The sequence below is a fragment of the Python bivittatus genome, unplaced genomic scaffold (assembly GCF_059951505.1).
Source record: "Python bivittatus isolate LINGU-HERP-01145 unplaced genomic scaffold, Pbiv_v1 ctg000610_np1212, whole genome shotgun sequence".
Classification (NCBI taxonomy): domain Eukaryota; kingdom Metazoa; phylum Chordata; class Lepidosauria; order Squamata; family Pythonidae; genus Python; species Python bivittatus.
The window spans coordinates 26,992,887-27,019,913 of NW_028277088.1; the positions used below are offsets into that span (position 1 = coordinate 26,992,887).

The 27,027-nt window shown below is 39.2% G+C and overlaps 1 protein-coding gene across 1 annotated transcript in view; it reads left to right on the forward strand.

The window, feature by feature from the left end:
- Positions 1-1,504: 1,504 nt before the first annotated feature.
- Positions 1,505-27,027, forward strand: part of SCIN (scinderin) — a 47,843-nt gene continuing 22,320 nt past the window's right edge. Inside the window, exons 1-5 of the mRNA XM_007433324.4 lie at positions 1,505-1,889; positions 6,196-6,350; positions 8,674-8,835; positions 12,666-12,815; positions 26,138-26,230. Coding sequence (XP_007433386.1) covers positions 1,688-1,889; positions 6,196-6,350; positions 8,674-8,835; positions 12,666-12,815; positions 26,138-26,230 — 762 coding nt within the window. The 5' untranslated portion in view covers positions 1,505-1,687. The remainder of the gene's footprint in view (positions 1,890-6,195; positions 6,351-8,673; positions 8,836-12,665; positions 12,816-26,137; positions 26,231-27,027) is intronic.

The window sequence follows — 27,027 nt, forward strand, 5'->3', positions numbered from 1 at the left end:
TCAGACTTGCAAGATTCTGTTAATGTCGCCTGATAATAAAATAGAATTAGCTCATCTTGTCAGGTTTCCTGTCTGGTCTACCTGGGAGGCTGACAGTTTTAGGGCAGACATGAGCAAACTACAACCTGCAGGCTTCATGCAGTCCCAGCCACTACATTTAGCACCCACCAGATGACCTCTAGCTAATGAAGCCAAAATTCAGCAGCAATTTATGATGTACTGGTTACTTATTTAAATCCCCAGTTCCTGCAGCAGCAGAAACACCAAAGAGCTGTGGAAAAGCTACCTCCATTCTGCTCTAAGGAGCTAAGCCCATCTAGCCTCAGTAAGAGGAAACTGCCCCTGCCCCTTAAAGGAAATTGGGTGTACAGCTCTTGGCAGTCCACCTTTTGCAAAACACAACTTTATATGGAGTTAGTAGGTGAGTAAATAATAGAACAAGGACCACCATGACTACCTCACGGCCAAACAAAGGCAAATTCCAGCTTAGGCTGTGTTCGTGCTTTGTTGAAAGTGTTTAAAAGCCACAGTGATCTTTCAGCTGAAATGCAGAATAGAAATTTTTAAATTAAGTAACAGCAGCCAGAAAAGTTAGCAACATGGCCCGTTCCATGTACAGGAGTTTCTGCAAGAGCATCTAGAGCCAAGTTATCTGTACAGTACAGTGAGACTTGACTGGAATTAGGACGGAGACCTTCCCTCTTCTGCTGCTACTTCTCCACCACTTGCCTGCCTCGCAAAGTGAGCATTTGGCTCCTAATCCTACTTCATTGCAGCCTAGATATTTTTGCTCCAATTTTAGTTGGCAGAGATCCCTGAGCTCGCTCTGTGTTCTATCAGTTCAGTGATGTATTTATTAAAGAGAGAATGGTTTTGTGAGGCTGCATTCATGTTCCGTTTATTGAACTATATCCTTAAATAAACCATTAGCTATGGCTGTGTAACAGTAAGCCACTAATTGCGGTTTGCTCACTCCAAGGGCGGGGTTCATTCGACCAACTTAGGCCACCTGCTCCCAACCCCCTTTGTGGCTTAGCCAGATACGGGAATCTGGTTTTGGAGTTGTGTTTGCAAGTCTCCCCCCGCCCCCTCAACTTTGTGTCTCCAAAACTCAGAAGTTTTTACCCTAAAAGGGGTAAAAATAAAAACGGCGGTATAACTTGTTTTATTATATATATAATAAATATATACAGAAAAAGGCGTTGGCTGGATCTTTGCGCTATAAATGAACCGCCTCTTATGGAGAGAAAACAAGGCTGCCTTTGGCCGCCTCGGGGTTTCCTGCTGGCTACCCCTGAACGAGCTCGCTGTTCCCTGAGACAAGTCGGCTTTCAGCCGATCCGAGGCGCGGCCAACGGGCTTCCCTGTTCCCAGCGGAGCGCCAAGGCAAGGCGGCTCGGGAAGCGCCTCTCCTCCCTCGCCAGTCCACGTGCGCCTCCGAGCTTAGCGAGGCGTCGGTCTGCCTCCGGGCTGGAAGGCTGGGAAGAGCGAGTAAACACGACCCGCCTATCGGCACCGCTCCCCCTCCCGGGGCCCGGGCGGGCCAAAGTTATAAAGCGGGAAGAGCCGCTTCGCTCCTCTCAGAAGCAGCTCAGCAGTTGGGAGGCGGTGAGGCGGGCCGCGGGTTGAGGGGGACGCACTGGTTGGGCTACTTCGTTCCACCGCCTGAAGCAGAAGCAGCGGCGAGATGGCCCCGCCGGAGCTCTATCATAAGGAGTTTGCCCGGGCGGGCCAGAAGGTCGGGCTGCAGATCTGGCGGATAGAGAAGCTGGAGCTGGTGCCGGTGCCCGAACCTTTGTACGGCGATTTCTACGTGGGCGACGCCTACCTGGTGCTGCACACCTTCAAGAAGAGCAACGCCATCTTCTACAATCTGCACTATTGGCTAGGTAGGGCGCCGGGGGCACCTGCTGGGCTGGGCGGACTCGACGGGGCAAAAACCCAAACCAAAACAAAGCAAAAATTAAATAAACTTTCTTCAAACTAGCGCCGCCAGAGGGATCGGACTACCATTCCCATCATGCTCGGTCAACTCGGGCCATGGACTGTGCTGGCTAGGGATGAGGGTCGCTCTCATTGCACATACGAGGCTGGAAGGAGAGGATAAGAGTGATGGTCCAACACAGACTGGAAGAGGAGCTGAGTGTTAAGAGTGTCCAACACAACTAGAGAGCAACTGATTGGGGAGGGGGTGTTGTAGTCCAAGACATCTGGAAAGTGCCAGTATCAGGAAAGTGCTCGAGGAAAGCTTGGTTGAACTGACTTGCGTTAACTTGTCCTTGAAGACTGAGTTGGTCTCAATTATGGTGATCAACATTCTTTCCTGAGAAAGCAGCTGTCCTTCCTAGTGGAGTTAGAGAAGAAAAATGAAACCTTTCAGCCTTTAGCTGGACAGAGCACAAAGAGCCCAAACTGAACTTAGCAGCCAGTTTAGGAATTCATGAATAAGTGTATCTGTGGAAAGCACTCAGCTCACAAATTATTTCTCCATGCTGCTTCCCAGATGTTGTATGGCTACAACACATTCCAAGTTTGCTATTCAAATGTTTTGGCAGCTTCACTCAGTTCCTGCATCTTTTTGGTAAAGATGTAATATGAATAGCAAAGATGGTTGTTACAGTTCAACTTGGTAGCGCAGACATGCATAGCAAAGTTGATTCTGGAGAACAAAAATCCAAGATATAGCAAAAAGAGGGAGTCTTGTAATCTAGTTCAGGCTCTCCCAACCTGGAATCCTCCAGATGTGTTTCAACTGTGGCTTTTAGAATTCATAACAAAACAATTAGCTGTGAGTTCTGGGTATTGTGTCCCAACATGCCAAGTCGGGAAACTTTGGACTAGATTGTAAACTCCTGGGATAGAAATACAATCGTCTTGTACTCTGTAATGCAATGTACACTAATGGTGATTCTATAGATATATGAAATAATGTCTACAGATGTATAGTGATATCCCCATAATGCAGCCAAATTGCTGGGTGAGGTACCTGGCCTTGGCCATGACTGCATCTCAGCTAAAGCAACTGCGTTTGTGGTCAATTAGCTAATGAACAGGTTCCAAATTTTGCTTTTAACATATAAGTCCATAGACAACTTGGGACCAGGATAACTGATAGGCCATCTTTGCTGTTCTGGGCAGTCCTGTCGCATGGATCAAGATCTTCAGAGTGTCAACTTGCAGTTACTTGCAGGTGGGCCTTCTCTGTAGTGGCACCTGCACTCATGCTGTGTCCCTGGAATTTGTGAGGTGCCTACTTAAGGGAGACCAGTTAGCAAGAGAGGGTGACTGTTAAATTGCACAGTACATCATGATTTACTTCATTTACATGATGGATTCAGTATGCAAATGAAGAAAAAAATCCTCATTTGGATCACTTTATGTGATCTGCATGCTGATGTCGTTATTTAAATGATGTAATTGATGCAAATTGTGTCATTTCCATAATGATGTTATTAAGCCAATGACGTAAACTGCAATAGAAATTTGATCCAGTCAGTTGTATCAAGTTCTGGAAAAAGAAGGTTTCAAGGTATTAAACATCTTTTAGACACCTATTAAAGACTTTTTCCAGGATTGAATGCTGAATGATTGGTTCAATGACTTTTTAAATCTCCCTCCATCTCACCTTTTTAATGAATTTATTCTATGCTGTTTAATTTACTGTCTTTATCGTTTTATTTTAATAATTTTATTGTAAATTTCTTTGGGATGCATTTATCTCAAATGTATGAAATAAATAATCCAGTATCTTTTGAATGACAAATTCCAGCAGGGTGAAGTCAATTGCATCTCTTATAAGAAATGCAGAAAAAAATGTCGTGTCAAAATAAAGCCATTATATTTTCAAGGTAACACCATGATCTATTTGATGGAACAGACACCACCATTCTTTTTCTGAAACTGGATTTCCGCTCTGCTGGAACTTGTCATTTGGAAGATTATGTATTGCAAGGTTATTAACTTTCAGTGGGTACAGCAGGATTCCCTGGAGAATCCTGCCTGCCTGATTTAAGACAGTGGATCACTTCAGATGCAGTTTTCTTTATTATTAGGATTCTTGATTATTACTAGGATTATTAGTTCTGATGAGTTTTCTTGTTTATAAGCTCCATCTCACCTATTTCCAGTCTATACAGCAAAAACTACACACACACACACACACCCCATTTTCTAATTCATCAGAAGAGCAATGTTAGTGCATCTAAGTAATTTGGATTATGCTTAGTAGAAATAATTATTGCTGGGTGAAGGAGTGGTGCAGGGACAGAGTGAAAATTTTCCCTCCCAGGTTAGCCCATTTCAGCAGAAAGCAGTGGAGAATATTGGCAAGCTTAGGTATTCTGCATTTTTATTATGAAGTTTTGCCATTTTGCCAAGTACAGTGATGTGTAAGTATCCTCTGTAATCTATAGCTGAGATATTTAAGCAACTTGTGACCTAGTTTTTTTTTCTACTCAATTTTGTGTACTTTCTCATATACCCACATGTGAGAAAAAAACTGTTCAACTGAAGGCCTAAACATGCTATGTTTTAATATAGACATATATATTCAGCCATAGCTGCAGTACTCAGTGATATAAAAGTATGTTTCTTTATTCTTGTTTTATCTGAAACGTTTAATGCAACTTTTTTCAACATTCAAAACATAGCACCAGCATTGGCAGTACCGGTGTTTTCTGCATCTCGTGGTAAATGATAACTGAAGCCGTGATTAAATATTATATGAAACTATTTTGCTAATGCTTCGAATTAGATTTGGTTGAATAACCTTGCATTCACATGGGAGTGTAAATATCACAACAATTGGGGTTCAGTTCATGGAATTAGAATTCAACTTCACTTTCAAAGGAAAAAAAGTCTCTGAGAGAATAGAATTTGGACATTTCAGTTACAGAGCTAGTATAGACATAAGGCTAAATTCTGACTTGTAATCCTGGCTTGGAAAACGAGCAATAATTTGCCCCTGACATATGACTTCCTGCAAATTATTATCCCATGTAAAATGGATATCAAATGGAGGGATGTGCAACTTCAGGTTCTTCATGATTTATTTTCACGATGCCAGCCATCATGCGCATTACATGTATGCTTATTCCATAGGCACAGTTCAGCTACCATTACCCCAAACCACAGCTTGTTTACTAATGTTAGTTTGGAAATGAAATCAGGCTGTAGTTTTAAAGCAGCTTGTCTGTTTCAGTATTCACTTCTCTTAGCACTTTGCTGCATAAATGCATAGTATAGCAGCCTCAAAAGACAAGGCAGTAAACATAATTATGTATTGACAATGTTATGCCAAACTGTAGTGAGCACAAACCATGTGTGGCAACCTCACTTAAAACTTTGGTTTCTAATTGTAAAAAGTGGTTTGCCAATTTAGATAGAATCCTTAACTAAGGTGTGGCTTAATGGTGTGAGCTATGTCTAATATGTAAATTGAGTTGGTCTCTTCAAATTCTCTTATGTTTATTCATCACCCCCATTAACATATCAAATTAACCTATTTTCCACTTGGTTCAACAAGGAAAAGAAAGTGTTTGATATCTATGTATTTAGGTGGAATAGACCTAATAATAGTATGATGGATAGCACAAATCCTTCTGAAGGAGTTTTATCAATTATTGAGAGATAGCCAAAGATTATTATACTTTCCTGGGACATCCCACTTGGATGATGTCAGAAAGGAGGCAGCAGTGAAGGCCACTGGAACAAGACCAGGTTTAGGGAGATTTTTTTCTTTTGCTAATACAAGTAGGAAAAGGAATCGATTGCAGATGACTTCCTGGTACCCCAGGTTGGTTAAGTGGTTTTTTTTTTTCATGTTCCAGTAGCCTCATGTATGTTTTTCCACTGATCTGAACTTTCCAGATTTCCTTAGCAGGAATCTACAGTCACTGCTTCAGGATGAAAAAGCAAGCAAATGTTTCTTTACACAAGAAGTTGCTTGGATGTCACTGTCATCAGATGAGGCGATGACGGTTACTGATTTAAATGTTTTTTTAAGGAGATCTGGAGAAATCCACAGAAGATGGGGCTCTCGGTGGTTTCTGCTCTGGATGATTATTCAGTAACTCCCAAATCTGCAGAATGCTGGATTAGGGACGAGTCTTTGGCTTATGCCAACTGTGCAATTGTAGTCATTCACAGTAGTTCCTTCTCTGCTTCTCTAAGTAGAACCGTTCCATTTTCTTGTAGGTAAAGAATGTACTCAGGATGAAAGTGCTGCAGCAGCAATCTTCACTGTTCAGCTGGACGATTATCTTGGAGGGAAACCTGTGCAACATCGAGAAATCCAAGGTTATGAGTCTACACAGTTTGTTGGATACTTCAAAGGAGGCATTAAGTATAAGGTATAGGAGGAAAATGTGAAGCTTTTTCAAGAATCGTTTATGTAAAATATCAGTGTAATATTAAACCTTAAATCAAAGGAGGTTTCAACCCACCTATCCATATTAATTTGAATTTTCAGTTTAAGTAAAAGGCATAATTACTACCAAGCCTCTTCAGCTAAAGAATTATGAAGTCAGTGAGAGAATTTGGTTGATGAAATCTTAGATTAGTATACCTCCTTCAGTGTTCCAGGAAGTTGCTTCATTAACTTTAGTTTCTTGTGTGTCCAGATCAAGGATGATGATTAATCAAGAAAATGATAGGTTATTTTTTTCTATAATTTTTATTGAGAAATTTTTTTACAGAATTAAAAGCTACAGCAATATAAAGAAAAAATTAGAAAAAAAAATGAAGATAAAGGAAAAAGTGAGAAACAGTAAAAAGTCAGAAAAAGACAAGAAAAAGAAAAATATCTAAAGAAGCAACTTCAGATTTTCTTCACAGCAGTTCAAACATAATAAATACTATTTCCACCCTCCCAAATTATGTATCATGGTTCCCTTCTTCCCATAAACAACCCTTTTTAATCAGTAAATCCCAAGAACATCAGTTCATTTTTGTCGTTTTCAGCAAAAAGTCCGTAAAGGGTTTCCAGTCTTTTTTAAAAGTAGTTATTATTTCTTCCCTAATCAGACAAGTCAATCTGGCCATTTCATCAAGTTCTGCCATCTTCACAATCCATTCCTCCATTGTGGGTATTTCTGTATTTTTCCATCTTTGTGCATATAATAGCCTCGCTGTAGTTACCATATCTAAAACCAATTGTCCATGAGTCTTTTCTAGTTGACTATCCATAAATCCTAATTAAAAAAAGCTCTGGTTTCAATCAAAAGTTAAGTTTAAAATTCTCTGCATCATCGTATATATTTGAATCCTGTACGTATGTATGTATGTATATGTATATACACACACACACACACACACATATACATACATACTGTATGTATGTATGCGTGCGTGTGTGTATCTTTTTCAAAGAAATGGTAGGTTATTTAAATAATGTAATATTCTGAAGTTCACTGCAGATGGATAATATAGTAATTGTCACTTAGGCTTCCCTGTGTTGAGCACTCTTTAGATGTGAGGACTAATGCCTAGCATTCCCATCCAGCATGGCCATTGCTAAGAACTATGAGGTTTGAAATCAACATATTTGGAGGACATTGAAGTTGGGGGAGCTGCTTTAGGTAATAGAGCACTTAATGCAGTGTTTCTCAACCTTGGCAACTTTAAGATGAGTGGATTTCAACTCCCAGAATTCTCCAGCCAGCTATGCTGGCTGGGGAATTCTGGGAGTTGAAGTCCACTCATCTTAAAGTTGCCAAGGTTGAGAAACCCTGGCTTAATGATTTACTTGCTTGCTTGGACAAAAAGAGGAGTATGGAGATCTACATATTTGGCTTATGACTCTGTTTCTACATGGCATATGTCATATCTTAAGATAGGGTGTGATTGTTGAAATATAATCAGTGGAGCTATAGGATACTTCTGGCTGCCAATTGAAGATGATTATATCTGGGCTGCCTCTTCATAATACTCCTGGTCCCATGCTAATCTGCACTGAATTGAACCATGGAAATATCATAATAGCATTCTTGATACTTGAGCTTCTTTAGCAAAATTCCTCTATGATTAGGGTTGAAGAAGAGTTTATATGCAGAGGAAGATGGGAATGGATACGTTAAAAAAATATGCAATGCCTATAAAGCAGAAATGGGCCATCTCTAGCCTGCAAGTTGCTATATTGAGCTGCAGTTAATTTTTTGCAGCTCTTGGAGACCTGAGCACATGTACTGCTGAAATTCAGTGGTATCAGGTGTGCAATTTGCATGGTTGAAGGATTATTTTAATGGTTTAAGCCCCCAAATGGGCTTAAAATGTTGAGATAACATTTCCAAAGCCTAAAATCCAGGAAAAATGTGGACAATTGCTTCTGCCATTCCCTACCTGCTTGCATTGTATGGCCCTGCTTACTATAGCCTGTTTCTGCCAAAAATACCAAGAAATGCCTCTGTTTTTCATGTAAAATGTTCCTATTTTATCTCCCATTTCTGTTTAAACTCACAGTCTGAGTTTGTTCTTAGAGAGAGACATTGTTGCCAAGTTATGTCTGAGGATGGGAGAACTAAAGAAGAGAAGCTCGATGGTTTGCCTATATGCACTGAGAGCTCCAAGCATAATGTACATGCATGGTCTAAACTTAAGATTTTGGAGACATGTTTTGGTGTGATGTCTAAAGCATGTTGCTAAAGCCTGGGTTCTTTGATGTGCTTGTTGTTCTAGGCAGGTGGCATTGCTTCCGGTTTTAAGCATGTAATTACAAATGACCTAAGTGCACAGAGACTTCTACATATCAAAGGTCGGAGAGTGGTTAGAGCCACAGAAGTTCCTCTTAGCTGGGAGAGTTTCAACAAAGGAGATTGCTTCATTGTAGATCTTGGAACGGTAAGTTGTCACAAAACTCAGGATTCCAAAACAAACAAAGGAATGTCCTGCAAATACTGTCTAATGTATAAGTTCAAACCAGAATGTCCTGCCCCAGCCTTTTTCTAATTTGAGTACTTCTCTAGATGTGTTGGGTAATAACTTTCATAATCCCCCTGCCAAAACATCTAGAAACACCAGGGTGGGAAAAACTGTTCTGAACTCTGTGTGATTTGAGACTCAATATTAAGCATCAGAGGAGGTTTGCTACTAACATTTTCCCATAAAGTATTTAAGCAACTGTATAGGTTACAAAAAAATCCACAGGAAATCCTGTTTCTTAGAAATCCTAAATTTCTAAAATGAAATCTATATTTCATTTCATGCAACCAGCGGTACGTCAATTAATCTTTTAAAAAAAGGGTGTGTATGTATATTTTTGTGTTTGTGTATGTGTGTGTGTATACTTTATTTGTTTCATTTCTCACTAGAAAGCAGAAGTACATAAAAAGAACGGAAGCAATTCTATTCTCACAAGACAAGAGTCAAATTTGCTATATTCTCCATTTTGTTTCCTCCCTCTATATGGGGTTAGGAGATATGATTCATAGTTAGGTATTATCATGGGACTTGGGCCAAATGTTACACACAGAATTATGAAAAATAGTGTTGTTGCAGTTTCACTGCAAAAGGAAACATAAATTGCAGAAGTGAGATGCTGGGATAGTCAGCACTGAAAAGCAATGGGACCAAAATGAGTTACAAATACCTGTCCATATTGTAGACCATAAGTAGGCCTTGTAGGTCACAAGTTAAACATGAGCCAGAAGTGTGATAGCAGCTGATAAAAAGGTAAATTATATATTGGGATGCATTTATAGGAGGATAGAGTCCAGATTATGGAAAATAATTGTTCCACTCTATTCTATTCTGATTAGAGATCACTTATAGTGTTGTATCTAGTTCTGTGCACCATCAAAAATTACACTGACAGGCTGGAGCAATTTCCAAGGGCAGCTGCCCAAAAACAATGAGATCTGGAAACCAAACTTTATGAGGAAAAGTTAAAGCATATGTATATGTTTAGTCAATATAAAAGATGACTGAGGGGAGATAAGATTGTGGTCTTCAGATAAGCTGGCACATGATGAAGTTGTGAGTTCTCTTTCCATAGAGTTCTTCAGATAGAAGCTAGGTGGTCATTTATCAAAGATCTTGTAACAGATCCTGTGCTCTGTAGAGGGTTGGACGAGATGATGTCTAAGGTCATTCCAACTCTCTGGTTGTATGATTCATCTCATTTAGAAAATTGCAGTCTTTCCTGTGGCAGGTAGACAAAGGCAAGCATGGAAATGTAGAACATGAGTTCTATAGACAGAAAATGTTAACTGCCAATGGCAAGAACGTGGGTAATAGAATTCTAGTTGATAGAGATTTGGGGGAGCACAGAAGTTTATTATTCATTAGAAACAGCCTGCAGCCATGAGCGTGGAATTTAAATGGGCCAAGAGTTACTAGCTGCCATTGGTCAGTACCGTAACAAGGAGAGCAGATAACAGAAAGAGGCTATTGCTTTGTCTTGCTGTGGGGCCTTGACCTTCTTCCCTTCTGCCTGTAGCAGGCAGCAAAAGAAGAACATCCTTGCTGCCTTCCCTGTTCTTTTCTGCTGCTAAGTAGCAAACAACACATACACCAACTTCCAAGGAATAATGCAGGCCCTACAGGAAAAGTTTTTGATCCAGACTGTCATGGAAATAATGTCTCAATGACTTTTGTTAACAGTGGAAAATCCCAGACTGAACAGGATGTTTCTCCAGCAGAAAGCAGAAGCTATTAATGGAAACCTTTAAACCAGTTGCCCTCATACAAGTGTAGCTATGATTCTTCTCATATTCTAAGAAGTGTTTCAGGACCTTGTCCTTACCTCCTTTTGCTTCAAATCTCTTTTGTTTTATCATAGGAAAAGTGAGAGAACTGATATTTTCCTTCTCAATTCTTTAATGTTATGATGCACTGTTTTCTTTTACAAAAAGGCAGGGCTGATGAAAAAGAAAAGACAAAAAACCCTCTTTTTATGTTTGTGTTCACAATATTGTGTTTACTGTGCTGCAGGGTGTTCTTTCTAGATCTGGCTGTTCTGTTTAGAATTCGCTATCTAATATTGTACAGTGAATCTCAAGCAATTCATATATATATAAATAAATCACACACACACACACACACACACACCTGCCACAAGTTGCTGCTGAATTGTAATTTTTAATGCTACAAAAGACAGAAATAGTTAAATAAATGGTGAGGATATTAACTGTGTTTAAATCAGTTTAATTTCAGTTAAAATTAAATGTTAACTGAATTGAAGTATATGCCAAACAATTACTCATGCAGTATATTTCTAGATCAGATCTTAAATATTTTCTAAAAGGAAATTTTGAAGTTTATTTTCTATGCCATATGCTTTTATTACACTGAAAGAAGATATATTAAGATTTGTAAATTCATATTCTAACATGATTTTTATTTTTGTTTCTATGTTTGGAATTTATTACGTGCAACAGAAATGCTGGAAATTCAAATGCTTTATGAAATGATGCATACGATAATTCTGTAACTCTTAGCAAATGCACCTTAGTGTTGGTAAACGAGAACACACTACTTCATTTGCTTAACCATCTGTACTAATCAGTAATAAATAGCATCCAAATAGGCTAGTGAAAGTTCAAGTTACATTGTAATATTAATAGATTATCACATTTTCCTAGGCCTCTTTGCTCTATTTTTTGGAAACAAGAGGACATTTTTCTGGGATGCTTCTGGGCCAGTGGACCAGCTAGAGCCAGAACCATCAATTTTTTGATAATTGGGGGTGGTTGAAGGGTTTCACTAACTTTAGAATCATGAAGAGTAGGTTGTGGGTACACATTTTCTGTATATGTCTTTTATTGGAGGAGTAGGAGTTCAGACTTGGTCTTTTTAAATCCTTGTAAGTCTTTTGAGCCCAGATGGGTGACCACCTAGTCAAACATGAGTAGTCTCAAAGAGTTAACAAGATTGAATCTGGTTAGTACTTGGAAAGAATTTGTCAGCCAGAAACAGAATCAGTTCAATGAGATAGCTCGTACTAGCTCTGTGTGTGTTTCTCACCTCATTTTTTTCCATTAGCTAAGTGAAAATAATTGGCAGAAATGATCCCTTGAGAGTAAATTTTGTCTGGACCCTGTAATTTACCTGTCTGGAATATATATGCATAAAGAAAAACATGTGCAACTCTGCTTCCTCTTATGAATAACAGAGCCTACCTTGTGGAAATGTAGAAGCTCCTGATATTAAGGATAGCCTTCTGGAATGTAGCATCTCTATGCTGGAACTGCAACTCCAGAATTCTCAGCTGGCCATAAAATGTATGGGAGCGTATCTGGAGGCAGCAAGCTAGAAAAGACTGGCCTAGAGCCTTTCAGTAGGGAAACCTTCCATTAATCCAATCCACGTGAATACTAAAGAAGAGTGTACAAATTCCTGTTGAGAGCCGAGGGATTTTCACCGTTTTCTCAACTGTGTTTCTGTGTTGTAAGAGAAAAAAGAGAAATGTTTCACTTCTGGGTTTTGTAGTGAAAGACAAGCATCTGATATTCTGAAGATAATTGCAGAAGTAGAATAGAGGTTAAGGTGTTGTGCTTGGATTGGGAAACCATGTTCAAGTCCCTATTGATTGTAGAGCTTACTGGGTGGTGGCTGTCTCTCAGGACAACCTCACTGGGTTGTTGTTATGTACATAAAACATTTTTCATACTTCGTGTTCACACTGTCCTGGGTAAATTCTGTTAACTGAAGTTCTGTTTGTTTCATTCTAGCATATCTACCAATGGTGTGGCTCTACCTGCAATAAATATGAGCGCTTGAAAGCTACACAGGTTGCTATAGGCATTCGAGACAATGAGCGGAATGGGAGAGCACATTTGATTGTCGTGGATGAAGGGAGTGAACCACAAGAGCTCCTAAAGGTATCACATATTCATTTTCTTTAAAAATAACTGTTAGTTGGATAGTTTATCTGACTACTCCATAGTTATGCATGCATGCATGCATGCATGCATGTATGTATTTATATTTCAAATTTGGTCACTGCCCATCTCACTCAACCATGCGGAAGTGACTCTGTGTGGTTTACAGTGAAAACAAAAATAAATATTAATTAAAATACAATAAAAATACAATACAAACCATATTCATACATAAATATCTTCCAAGATGCTGCTGGTAAAAAGGATATTAACATACGGGAGCATCTTCAAGGTGCTAACCACCCCCAGGGTTGGTTGCCCCTTTTCTTGCCCCCACGAGTTGGCAGAGCCAGGTCTTAACCCCTTTCTGGAAGGTTGAGAGAAATTTGAAATGAAATTGTCCTGTAAGACTCCAGAGAGTGAGTACCAGTTAATATAAACAATATCTTGGTAATTGGACCAACTCAGTATAAAATAGTGTCCCGTGTATCAGGAAAGAAATGTTTTTGGTTCAAACTGTGTATAATACTTGAAGTGTATTTATGCTATAAACAGATTTTATCTCATTCTCCTCCTCCTTCAAGGAAATGTAATGAAGTGAATAGGCTAAAACTCTTGAGTTGTCTAGGGGACACAATTATAATTAATAAGAAACCATGCGGATATGACTTTGGGACAAGTAGAGACAAGGTTTATTTGTTAGGGTATAAGGAACTACTTTATATGATGATAGTATAGAATTCTTTTAAAACAATCAACTGCAGAACTGTCTTGGTATAATAATGCTATCTTGCTGGTAAGGAGAGTTTTGCAGTTTGAGAAAGAAGTGTTCAGATAATGCTACTTGAACCCTCATGCTTCAGTATCATACAGGCAGTGGCAAAAGAGTAGGACAGAATTTGGATCCATGCACAGTGATAAAGAGGATCCGTCTCTGCCCAGTTTGTTTCAAGGATGGGCAAAGTGGCAGTCAGATGTGGAGACAAGACAACTCATGTTCTGTGAGCTTCAGTTGCTTGAGAAATACAGTGGGGCAAAAAAGTATTTAGTCAGCCACCAATTATGCAAGTTCTCCCACTTAAAAAGATGAGAGAGGCCTGTAATTTTCATCATAGGTATACCTCAACTATGAGAGACAAAATGAGAAAAAAAATCCAGAAAATTACATTGTCTGATTTTTAAAGAATTTATTTGCAAATCATGGTGGAAAATAAGTATTTGGTCGATATCAAAAGTTCATCTCAATACTTTGTTATATATCCTTTGTTGGCAATGACAGAGGTCAAACATTTTCTGTAAGTCTTCACAAGGTTTTCACACACTGTTGCTGGTATTTTGGCCCATTCCTCCATGCAGATCTTCTCTAGAGCAGTGATGTTTTGGGGCTGTCGCTGGGCAACATGGACTTTCAACTCCCTCCAAAGGTTTTCCATGGGGTTGAGATCTGGAGACTGGCTAGGCCACTCCAGGACCTTGAAATGCTTCTTACGAAGCCACTCCTTCGTTGCCCAGGCGGTGTGTTTGGGATCATTGTCATGCTGAAAGACCCAGCCACGTTTCATCATCAATGCCCTTGCTGATGGAAGGAGGTGTTCACTCAAAATCTCACGATGCATGGCCCCATTCATTCTTTCCTTTCAGTCGTCCTGGTCCCTTTGCAGAAAAACAGCCCCAAAGCATGATGTTTCCACCCCCATGCTTCACAGTAGGTATGGTGTTCTTTGGATGCAACTCAGCATTCTCTCTCCTCCAAACACGAGGAGTTGAGTTTAGACCAAAACGTTCTACTTTGGTTTCATCTGACCATATGACATTCTCCCAATCCTCTTCTGGATCATCGAAATGCTCTCTAGCAAACTTCAGACGGGCCCGGACATGTACTGGCTTAAGCAGGGGGACACATCTGGCACTGCAGGATTTGAGTCCCTGGCAGCATAGTGTGTTACTGATGGTAGCCTTTGTTACTTTGGTCCCAGCTCTCTGCAGGTCATTCACTAGGTCCCCCCGTGTGGTTCTGGGATTTTTGCTCACTGTTCTTGTGATCATTTTGACCCAACGGGGTGAGATCTTACATGGAGCCCCAGATCAAGGGAGATTATCAGTGGTCTTATATGTCTTCCATTTTCTAATTATTGCTCCCACAGTTGATTTCTTCACACCAAGCTGCTTGCCTATTGCAGATTCAGTCTTCCCAGCCCGGTGCAGGTCTACAATTTTGTTTCTGGTGTCCTTTGACAGCTCTTTGGTCTTGACCATAGTAGAGTTTGGAGTGTGACTGTTTGAGGTTGTGGACAGGTGTCTTTTATACTGATAACAAGGTCAAACAGGTGCCATTACTACAGGTAACGAGTGGAGGACAGAGGAGCCTCTTAAAGAAGTAGTTACAGGTCTGTGAGAGCCAGACATCTTGCTTGTTTGTAGGTGACCAAATACTTATTTTCCACCATGATTTGCAAATAAATTCTTTAAAAATCAGACAATGTGATTTTCTGGATTTTTTCCCCCATTTTGTCTCTCATAGTTGAGGTATACCTATGATGAAAATTACAGGCCTCTCTCATCTTTTTAAGTGGGAGAACTTGCACAATTGGTGGCTGACTAAATACTTATCTTAAAGTGGCCAAGTTTGGACAACACTGGTCTAAAGAGAAGCCAACTAGAAACTTGCGAGTTTTGGTTCCCCTCACCCAGGATTTTAATTTGCACTAGATAGCCACATGGTAAAAATTATGGGATAGATATATCTCCTTACATCTTGGAAAGAAAGACTTATTGTTTAACCAAATAGACTGTTGTTTCCTTCCCCCCTCACTGTGTCATTGTTTCAAAGTCAGAAAGAACTTCCTTATATATTTCAGAATCATAAAAGTTAGGCAGCACATTCCCTTTTCAACTTGCAGATAAGATGACAAATGATCCGTGCAGGCTGGCTTGGCATTAAGGAGGCACATGTCAAACCTGGAGAGAGAGAGGGAGAGAGAAAGGGGGGGGGGATGGAGGTGTAAAAAAGCACCATATGCAATTCTTATTTCTACCCATTAAGTAATGCATTTGAAGTCCTCTAATTTGACCTTAGCAATAGTTCCATCTTTTGGAACTGTATAAAACTTCTCAAATTTGTCTTGCTGCTATGTGAGCTTTTTGAGGATATTCAAAAAGTGGCTAAAAAGGGTTACAGTATTACAAATACATAACAACTGCAGATTTTATGCCCTTCGTTTTCAATGGATACTTTACCTGGAAGACTATTGGGCCATGTACCAAAGTAGGTTGTCCAAATGCTTCATGAACTATGCAAGAGCTGTAGAGGAGGGCAGTGTATTATTGCATCCATTTGGATCAGATATATTATTTAGAAAACATGGACCTGACACTGAAATAGTAGATATTTGACCTTTGCAATGATAAAACTACAGAACTTATATTACCGTGTTATAAAGTGAAGATTGAAGAGGGGAATGGAGATGACTCATCTCAGCTTCTTCTGTTTGGGAAGTGTTTGCACATCATTTGTACATAGAACTGGTTTTACTTATATTTCAATTTAAGTAGAGCTATAATGTTCTTTTTGCACATGCATAAAATTCTTGTACATTTTTTTTCTTTGCAAGTGGGAGTTAAATCAGGATATCATTCATTAACCAGCATTTTCTGGGCAGTCCCAATTGGGAAACAAGTCAGCTTTAGAACAAGCCAAGTTTCTAAACTTCATTTTGAAGTTGATATAAAATGGTTTGCTCTGTTTTCCTTACTCATGGCTTAAGTCACAATTATTTCAGTGGATAATATAACTTATAACTTAATATGGATCAAATCCAACTTATTTTCTCAAAAAATATATTAAAAAGTACTTTTTCCTTCTGATGAAGCAAAGCAATTCTTTTAAAGGAAGCATTTATTTATTTATTTATACTGTAATTAATCGCTTTTAATTAATTATGTAATTTATTAATTCACTTATTAATAGATTTAATTGAGTTAAATCTATAGGACTACAACTTTTAAACTGAGAATATTATTCTTTTAATAATACAAAGTCCACTGGCCAGTCTGTCCCACTTTATGATTATATAGCCCAGAATCACTTCCTCGTGAGATGGGCAGTGTCCAAATTTGAAATTTAAATAAAATATAAAAAACAGCGTCTGACACAGTGGGAATATTGATTTTTATTTATTTAACTTGAGTGCTTTCAGCATGATGACAATTGTAGTAATCTATAGCAAATATGTTCTTCTTTATTTTATTCTCAAATCTGTCATGGGATTCTGCTTACTGTTTTCTGAAAAACAAACTTTAAAAATTGTTTAAACAGAGAATATTTAATGGGCCAGGACGGAGTAACTGTTGTCTCTCATTGCTTGAAATAAAGTAAAGCTTCATTCAAATACAAACAACATTTAAATGTCATTTAGGAACCTTGGTGTAGGTTAGCAAATCTCCTGTGTATCATTGCCTTTAAAAATAACTGATTTGGGGCTTAATGAAACTTGTTTTGTAAAGCTATATGAATAGGATCCCCCTTAATTTTTCTTCCCATCATATATATTATAGTTTTGGGTGTAAATAAATACTTAACTATAAAAGACTCATAGCCAGATGAAGCAACAAATAAATAAAAGATGCAAGATAAATGGTTACCAAACCTTTAAAAATGCTTCACTTGGATGAAAAAAAAAGCGATTGGCCATTCCAATTAGAAAACTCTACCTTACTAACAAGCATGCTGCTTAATCATCTGTTTGAAAAACTTGTACAGTATAGATATTAGGCTGAGAAGTTTGTAGTTTCCCAGTCATTTGAAAATGTCAGTGCCTCCATCATAACCTGATTGTTGGATGTGTTGTGGGGGCTGAATTCCCAGAATTCTCAGCCAGCGTGCAAGGATGCCATGTGGAGTAATCTGCCTTAAGTCTCAAATTAATATTGGAATAGATGATGACTTAAGCATATATAGGATAAGCCATTGAAATCAAGGGACTTAACTTAATCCAGTATAATCAAGTCTGGACCCAACCCTTTGAAAATATATATGCAAAAGTAATTATTGAACAGAATAAAGTGTGAAAGTTGTGAAGCTAGTTAACCCTGTTGGACATGATTTCATGAGTTATCCTATAGCATTGGGATATTAAATTTGCCCTGGACTCATCAACTGTTCCAGCAAGCAAGTTTGAATATTTGCCAAAAGGAGATAAGTAAACTGATGTACATTTAAACTCATATTTAAAGCACTGGATGCTTAAATAAAGATACTGCCATCCATTATAATATATTGTGTAAGCTGGTTGGTGTATATATAGGTCAGTGGATGTAGCATGAAAAAGCAGAATTCACCCAGTGGGTTAAATATTAATTCAAAGTATTTCTCAAAGGACTTCCTCAATGGTTTCTCATATGAAAATTATTCCAATATTTATCGAGCATTTCAAGGGAAGCTCTAAAATGAATGGTTGCACATGCCATTTCTTTCTTTAAGCAAGCTGAGACATCCTTGAATAAGGTGATTAAACATCTTTCTTCAGAAATTATTTTTTTCAACTCTTTACACTTAAATTATAGTGTACTAATTCTACTCATCCGTGCTGTATGGTTGTCTCCTTGATATCTTAACTACTTATAAGATTAGAGCCTCTTGGACAGTTATAAATTACTTTCAAGATCCTACTTTGCAATTATCAAAGTAGTCATGGTTTCTTTTACATATGAAGCTATTATTAAACTCTTACAATTCACTGGAGGAAAGTGAAACAGAAAAGGTTGTTAGTTCTGTCAAATATGGAAAATTAAACCTGGTGTTGAAATGAGTGCTTGCTAGCTAAGGAGAATTTATTGTCCCGGGAACTAAGCATGTTCCTGCAATTATTGCAAAACCCAAACAGAAACCATATATATGGTCTCTCCCTCTCCGTCTCCCTCCCCCTCCCCCTCTCCTGATGAATTCTTAGGAAGCCACCTGTAGGATAAATCCATGTTCCTGGATCCTTTGGGTAGCTGGGCAGGGCAAATATGGCTAGATTCATGAGGTAGTTGATACTTGTTTCAGGGAGAGTTTAATCTATTCTATATTACTTAGCATTTATATGAAACTACTGGGAAAGGTCATCTGTTGGTTTGGGGTGAAGTGTTCCCAATATGCTGAAAACCCTCAACTGCAGTTCCAGGCCACGTTGGAGATTTTGTGAAAGTCTTGAACAGGTGTCAGGAGGCTGTAAGAGACTGGAGGGGTGGAAACAAGCTCAGATTAAATTACTTCAAGACCTGAGTTGCTATTTGTTAGTAAGCATCTGAGCTATCCAGGAATTTAGCCCCAGAGGTGGCTGATTCATGCACCTCTGAAGGATTTGGTCCATGAATGTCTAGACTCATGGCTCTTGCTGGAACAACAGGTTAAGCCAGGCATAGAGGGGCCTTAGCCTAGCATTACTTGGGGCAGTAATTACAGACTCACCTGGTCCATAAGCCCTTATGACAGATGTTTTGGAAGCTACGGCTGGTGCAGAATAAAACAGCAAGACACTTAGTCGGTGAAACTGGCTACTGTATTCAGAGATTGCTGAGCTAGTTGCCAGTAGGTTTCCTGATGCAATTCAAAGTGACAGTGACCTATATGGCATGGCATCAAGATATATCAGATCCATCTTACCAACCATGATGCTGCCCATCCACTCTGGTCATCTACACAGGGCCTTTTGAAGATTCTGCCATCACATGAAGTTCAGGGGGTTTGGACTAGGCATCAGGCCTCTATAATATTCCCCATACTTCAGAATGTGTTGTCCCTAGAAGTACAAGTGGTCCTGACTCTCCACTTGTTCAGCAAGGCCCTAAAAGAAAATTAAATCAATGGGGTTTTGGCCCATAGTGTTATTGTGAGCAACCATTGGTTATTTCCATGGTTACTATTAATGGGGAATGTTATTCTCTGCTTTGGTTATGTTTATTCCTTCTCTGTTGTCTAGACTCTTACAACTGGGATGGGATACAAAAATAGTAAAATAGGTAGATAGGTAGGTAAATAAATAAGGAGACAAACTGATGTTGTTGACAGTTTCCCTCCAGTAATTATACTTCCTGTTTAGCATTAAAACATTCTGCTCCATGAACATTTATTTCAAATGTTTATATGCTTTCTTCAATATGAGGTATGAGCTCAAATATGAGTTATGTTGTCTTCTTTCCAGTATGCTTGCCATAAATATTTGCTGTGAACAAATAATTAGGAAAGAACAATATCAAAATATCAAGATGTAAAGTTATTCTGGGAAAAACTGTGGAAACTGTAGTCATGATAATGGGATTAAACATTATGGTGATAGGTTGATTGATTTAGTACTGATATTTCTGTCCTGCAATTCTAGGGCTCATACTCAGAGCAGTTTACAACTGAAAACATTTTTCAAGTTTTCAAACTGTGATGATTTTCCTGCATGTGGCAGCTGGAATTAGGAGACTATGACTATTAGACATAGTAATCAATACTGTGTATTAGTGGTAGGTAAAATGTTTCAAATTTGAAGTATTGATTTCCAAAGGAAAACAACTATGTCATATTTGAAACAGACTGTTTTGATCATTTTGGAAATATTTTGAACTCACAAAGCCTTTTTTTCACTCTCTGCTTCTTTGGAATAGAGAAAAGAAGCAATTCGTTTTCTCCATCTGCCTCCCTCCTCCCTAAATTAGTTGCAACATTTTTTCTTCATTGGTAGAATTTAGGACATTGCAAGAAGAATCTCAGTGCCATAGCAAGCTTTGTTTGTTTAAAAACAATCAGCTAAAATCATAAACAGAAGTTTAAAATTAGAAGCTTTGTCCACTTTGCGTTCAGGTCCTTCCTACTTTTGGAGGGCCACCCTACACATGCCAAGCAAGCACGGTAGAAGTTTCACACACCTCTCTTTTAGGCCCAGGTAGGCAACCTGAAGCTCTAGAGCAGGGTTTCTCAACCTTAGCAACTTTAAGATAAGTGGACTTCAACTCCCAGAATTCCCCAGCCAGCCATGCTGGCTGGGGAATTCTGGGAGTTGAAGTCCACTCATCTTAAAGTTGCTAAGGTTGAGAAACCCTGCTCTAGAGCCTCAAATGGCCCCTGAAAGCTTTGAAAGGCAGCCCCCAGAACTCCCTAAAAGATGTTATTAGGTCATGTTTAATACAACAGAAATGGGAAATACAACAGAAAAGGGATTATGTTATCTTTATTTAAATGTAAATATAGAGGTAAATGAACGAGAATTGAAGGTAGCTTCTGCCCAGGCTCTCCTGTGACTTTTGGGAGGCCTATTTAAGATGGTGGGTGGAAAAAATATAAAAGATCCTCAGCTTTTAAGCAGTTAGAAAACATACATTTTAAAACAAAAACCCAGATGCACTAAAAAAAAGTTTAGAACTGCTCAGAAATCTCAAACGTCCATCCCCCAAACACAACACTTTAATTGCAGGAGCACCAAAACCCTTGGGAAAAAAAGTTTTTAAGGCCTGCTTGAAAGTCTGGATAATAAAATAGACTTTGGATCTAGTGGACTAATTCTTCATTTGGACGGTTTCCGGAATCAATGGACAAAGCCATTGTATCCCAAGTTGTCCATTACTGTTCTTCCTGCGTGTGCCTTAGCAAGAAGCCAGGCTACACTCCACAGCTCTTCCAGCCACTGCCAGCCACCCAACCCACACTCAGTGGACGCCTCTGAGGCTCCCTGCCTGCCTCTTTCTCCTACTTCTCACTTGATGCTGTTACCAGAGAAAACTGGCAAGCAGCAGCTGAATGAGCACCTCCTCCTTTTGCCCCACTCCACTCAGTGCCGCTGCCATCAAAACTCCCCTGCCCAGGACATTCTGCTGCTGCTCTTGCTCTTCCTCAGCCACCTCTCACTTTTCTCCCACCGTTGCAGAATGCCCAGGGAGAAGCAGCTGAATGAGCAGTGCCTCTTCTTGGTGGATCCCATGTGATGCTGCCACCGTCACCACCACTACCAAGGTCATCCTGGGGCTATCTTCTCCAGCCACCTCACTGCTTACTCCTCATGCTCCCACTGCCCAACAAAGGAAGTATCTTTCCTTTGTGCTGCTCTGAAACCCACATTGCTAAGGCTTTCCTTACAGACAGGTTTTCATGCATGCAGAAAAGATTTAATAGGCACCCTCTCCCTTAAATGATCAGTTAAATCAGACTTTTATTCCATTGTAGAATTTATACCCTATTTAGCTGAAATAGTCTTATAGCTAAGGAAATTATGTTCATCTTCTTGGGTGGACATATGAGCAAGGCCTCTGAAACTGAACTTAGCATAAAGACTAGTATGTAGAGGCAGAGGTGATCCTCCAAGCACTCTGATCCCCACACCATTTAGGGATTTCAAGAATAACAATGGCACTTTAAAGTAGGGCAGAAAATGCACTGGCCATCAGTATACAGTAATCAGTGCAAAATAGATACATGAGGGGTTTGCTCAAGGAGGGACTGTTCAGTTTGGCAGTTGACCATTTTCCCACCTGCCTTAAGAATTATTATTTTGCTAGTGTCTGTACCTAATCTCTCCAGCAAAGTAGGAGTGGTATGGGCCATGCACCATAAATAAAACAATGCCACTATGCTTACCAGCTGGCAAATACAATTTTATCTGAAGTTAGAGCTTTGCATAATTGCATAACATCTTGCTGGGCCAGAAAAGTATGCAGGTAGCTGGTTGTTTGAAATATGTTTAAGGTGTCTTCTATTATCTTTACAGTACATAGCTTGGCTGTTTCTCCCTTATCAAATATTTACATTGTCAACATGGGACTCTGCTTCATAAATATATACTCTACACTGGGCAATATTGCATTCTACTTATCTTATTTAAGTATTTGACTGGTTAGACATTAAGCCAAATTAAGTTAGCTTTTCTCTAGTAAATGTGAAGAGACTTCAGTGACAAATGTTATATTTACTAGGTAGTGAATTTCTAGCAGTCTGCCACATTTGATGCCTGTTTAATTCAATTTTAAGAATTAGCTTTCACGATTTTCTCATTTTAGTTATACAGATGTAGTTATATCTTGCAATTATATTTCTTTCTGCCATCAAAATGAAGGGTAGATTTGAAGACAGAAGTCAGATAAATGATGTCACAGAATAACCGTTTTTACTTACAGAGAATCAAATTATCTAAACTTAGCCTTTGTTAAAATGTGCATCTGTTTTTGAGGTTTGCACAGGATTGGCTCAAGGTTTGTTGGCCCTTGGATAAATGTTTATAAATAGGCTCATTTCAGCGCTGTTCCATCTTCCTTTTGACCATGTATCTAGGTAAAAATATTCAGTGATTCATTAACAAGGGTGTAAAATGGGTCGAGAAACTAAGCAGGGTTGGGCTTAATTAGTACTTGGATGGGAGACCTAGGGAATACCGGAACTAATAACAGCATTTTATAATTATTAATAACTAATAATTAAATAATGGCACCTACATTATTTAATTTACAGATATCAGATATGCTAGTGACAAGGGGACGCAAATTTGGATACGCTGATGATCTGGCCATAGCAATGCAAGAAAAACACGGGGAGGTGGCAGACAGCCTCCTCTCAAAAGATCTTAACATCCTGGGAAAAATTTTTACTGATTGGAGGCTTATTCCTAGTGTTAGTAAAATGGTGACTACCTGTTTCCACCTTAATAATAAACTAGCAAATAAAGCTCTGAAGGTTTACCTGAATTACAACTTACTTCCCTACAACTCTTATCCAAAATACCTCAGGATAACATTGGATCCGACTCTTTTTTATAAGATACATCTAGAGAACATGGCCACAAAAATTAATACTAGGAACAACATACTCCAGAAATTAGGTGGAACAAAATGAGGAGCTTCAGTTGCCACTCTTAGGACATCAGCACTAGGGTTGGTCTGCTCCACAGCAGAATACTGTGCCCCTGTATGGCTTAACAGTTGCCAGCCAGACTGAACCCCAGCTCCCAAGCCAGCCAGCCACAACACTGTGAATTCCTCAGGGAGGTGCCAGCCTCATCCTCTTGAAGTTCCCACGCTCTTGTGGTGAACTGAGTCTTGAGGTGAGCTAAGAAAACGCTTATCTCCCTGAGCCTGGCCTTCATAATTCCATTCCATCACAATGAGGATTATAACCAGTTGCATTAAAACCACTCCCATCTGTTGGATTCCTGTTCTGAGACATATGGCACCGCCAGTTTTGCGAAGGCAAGATGCACTAGTGAGAGAATATAGAAAAATCATGAACAGCCCACTTCTTCCGGTGCATGCTGACCTTCCCTACTTATCGCTTGGAAGACTTAAATCTAGGAAGCCCCCATTGGTACTTGCACAACATCTGCATAACAACTTCAACATCAACTCCCAGTGGAAAGTAAAATGGGTCGTTGAATGCCCAGATACAGGAAGACATATAGATGATCCTACACAAAAGGTGCCAGGTTTTGATCTATCTCACCAGCAATGGACGACCTTGAACAGGATTCACACCTTACGTGGCGTCTGCCAGGATTCACTGCATAAATGGGGTATGGCATCGTCATCTCAATGTGACTGCAGGGCCGCATGTCAAACTATAGATCACATTGTGACCAGCTGTAGTCTGAGGGCATATAATGGCCCAATATCTGATTTTTTTTTATATAAATGATGCTGCGCTTCAATGGTTAGATGGCTTAGACATTGGTATTTGAATTTAGATCTTTTTAATATTTATATTTTCTAGTGCTTTTAACTTACATTAAATGTTAGTATTTAATGTAAGTCCATGTATGAGATGCCATACGCTAAACAAATAAACCAGAACTTCTAAGCTAGTTTGAAAAGTAAAAAAAAAAAATTCCAGAAGATGAAGAAGGCAATGGCAAACCACTTCTGCCAAGAAAACTGATGGACAAAGTCATGGAGTCACCAAAAGTCAAGCTCAACTTGAAGGAGATTTTATCTTTCCTGTAATCGGTCCAAAATATTCCTAGTTTTTGGAAGGCAAGATGGGACAGAGTGGTTTATATCAAATGACTTACACAATTTCTCTGTAATTAGTAGTTTTCTTCCCTTGCTAAACTTTTAAAGAAGTTTAATAAGTGCTTCCTGTTCATTGGTGTAGACATACCATACTTTCCATGAATTTCTCTTAATTACTTAGTCTCTGATATCTTCAACTCTAACAATATGAACAGACCAACTAATGGGCAGATTGGTCTATAATTATCTTTTGGATTTCCCACTTGTTTGAATTTTGTGATAGAAAACTTAACTGTCAAATGCATATTTTAGACTTAGTTTCAAAGTTGCATATGTTTAGAAAAAGCACATTTTATAAGAGAATAGGTTCAAAAGAACATTATGAAATACATATTTCTGTATGAATTTTCATGGAAGTTGGAGCAGAATGGAGTCATGAATAAATGCATGTGAAATTGGCATGGGCCACAAACAGGACGAACTATAGATCCCTTGGCATCAATCCTATTTTGTAGGCAGCTGAATTATTAACCAGTGGGCTGCCATTCACTTTGCCGTTGGAGCCGCTGCTAAGTGGTTGTGTCTGCTGCTGTTTGGTTCTCGTGTGTTTTCCCAATGCTTGCATGTGATAGTTGAGGAGGGTACTGCTCAATCCTGCACAAACATGCAGCTGCTTTAAAAGGATACAGACAGGTCCTATGTTTGTGCACCCATATGCTCCAAAGCACCTTTTTGGAATCAAATCTGAAGGGTTCCATGGCTCCACTAAATGCTTTAAGGCTTAGTTTGTACTCATTTTTGGGGCAAGAGGAAAAAAACAACCAGAAAATCAAGAAAAAAACCCAACAACATAAAATGTCAAAAACTAGGTGCAAGCAACAGACATAAACTGAAAACAACACCAGAAACTATCAGTCAAAGGTGTGCAGTCATATATGTCCATATGCTATTCACAAGTGGAGGAACCCAAAGAAGTGATCACATTTTTTAATAATCCTTGCTATAATTATAAGCCGCTGTTTGCTGAGGGTAGTTTGGGGTTAGGACCATGACACTGAGGGGGAGTGAAAGATTTCCATTAGAGAAATACTGTGAATGAAAAAGATTAATAACTTCTACCTTCCTAGCACTGTGGCTGTTTCAGATCATCAGCTTTTCATTCATCTTTCCAAAGACATCAAGAGATCTAACTGAAGTTCTAAAATTTAGCTGTGCTTTATGGTGCTGCCCTTTTGAAACAACTTTCAGAATTGCCAGGAAAGAATGATCAAGAATGCTAATCCATAATTTAAAAGGATAGTCATTTTATTTATGTTACTTTGCTGTCCTACCTTTCTCTCAGCCCCCAACCTCTTTTTTATGTTCAGGTTTTAGGACCCAAGTCTTGTCTTCAGGAAGGCAATGACAATGATGATGAAGCTGCTGATATTACTAACAGGAGAAATGCTAAACTCTACATGGTAAGAAGCCTCTTCTTTCTGCACATCTCTTTTTTATGGAGCTGTATGCAATGAAGGCATGTTCTTTTAATTGTTTGATTTGGCTGCTTTGGTAGGCTTACATTTATACCCTTCTTGGGAGCCTGAATTAGACGTTCAAATGCTTTCAGCCATTTAAATCCATGACAGATTTAACATATTAAAGGTATGTGATGTATATCCATGGGCATCAGTGGCGGGGGGGGGAGGCTGGCAAGGAGAGTAATTGATGAAACATGCATAATAACACCTCACAAATACCATAACTTACATGTTTGCATCAGTGTCGGGATTCAAGTATGTAATGGTGGCCTTTCCATGGTGACATAGTTGTGTGTGTGTAAGACACTGCTGTGTGTATCTGACAGCCCATTTTGCTGATGCACCACGAATTCTGTGCAGTCCTTCCCATAGATAAAGTACAGAAGGAGGTTGGGGCGCTCAGCTGTTGATAAAAATGATGGCTAGCAGAAGGAGTCCTTCTACTCTTCTGCTGAAGGAGCCCATATATTATGGAGATGCAGGACATTCTCCTCTTCAGAATTAACCTCATTGAAATAAAGCTGTGTACTGTATTCCAGTCTTCAGAGACAATGCAAGGCAGCAGCTTTTAGGATCAGGCAAAAGAGACAACTTTATGCTAGTGTAAGGACTCCATTCCTGCTAATGTGGCATTGCTCTATAGAGCTAAACTCTTGCAATATCAAGGGGCATAGGCAGCTGCCAAGGGCCTGGTGCCAACCAGTCCTTCTCCTATTTCCTGGCCAAGGTATCACTAT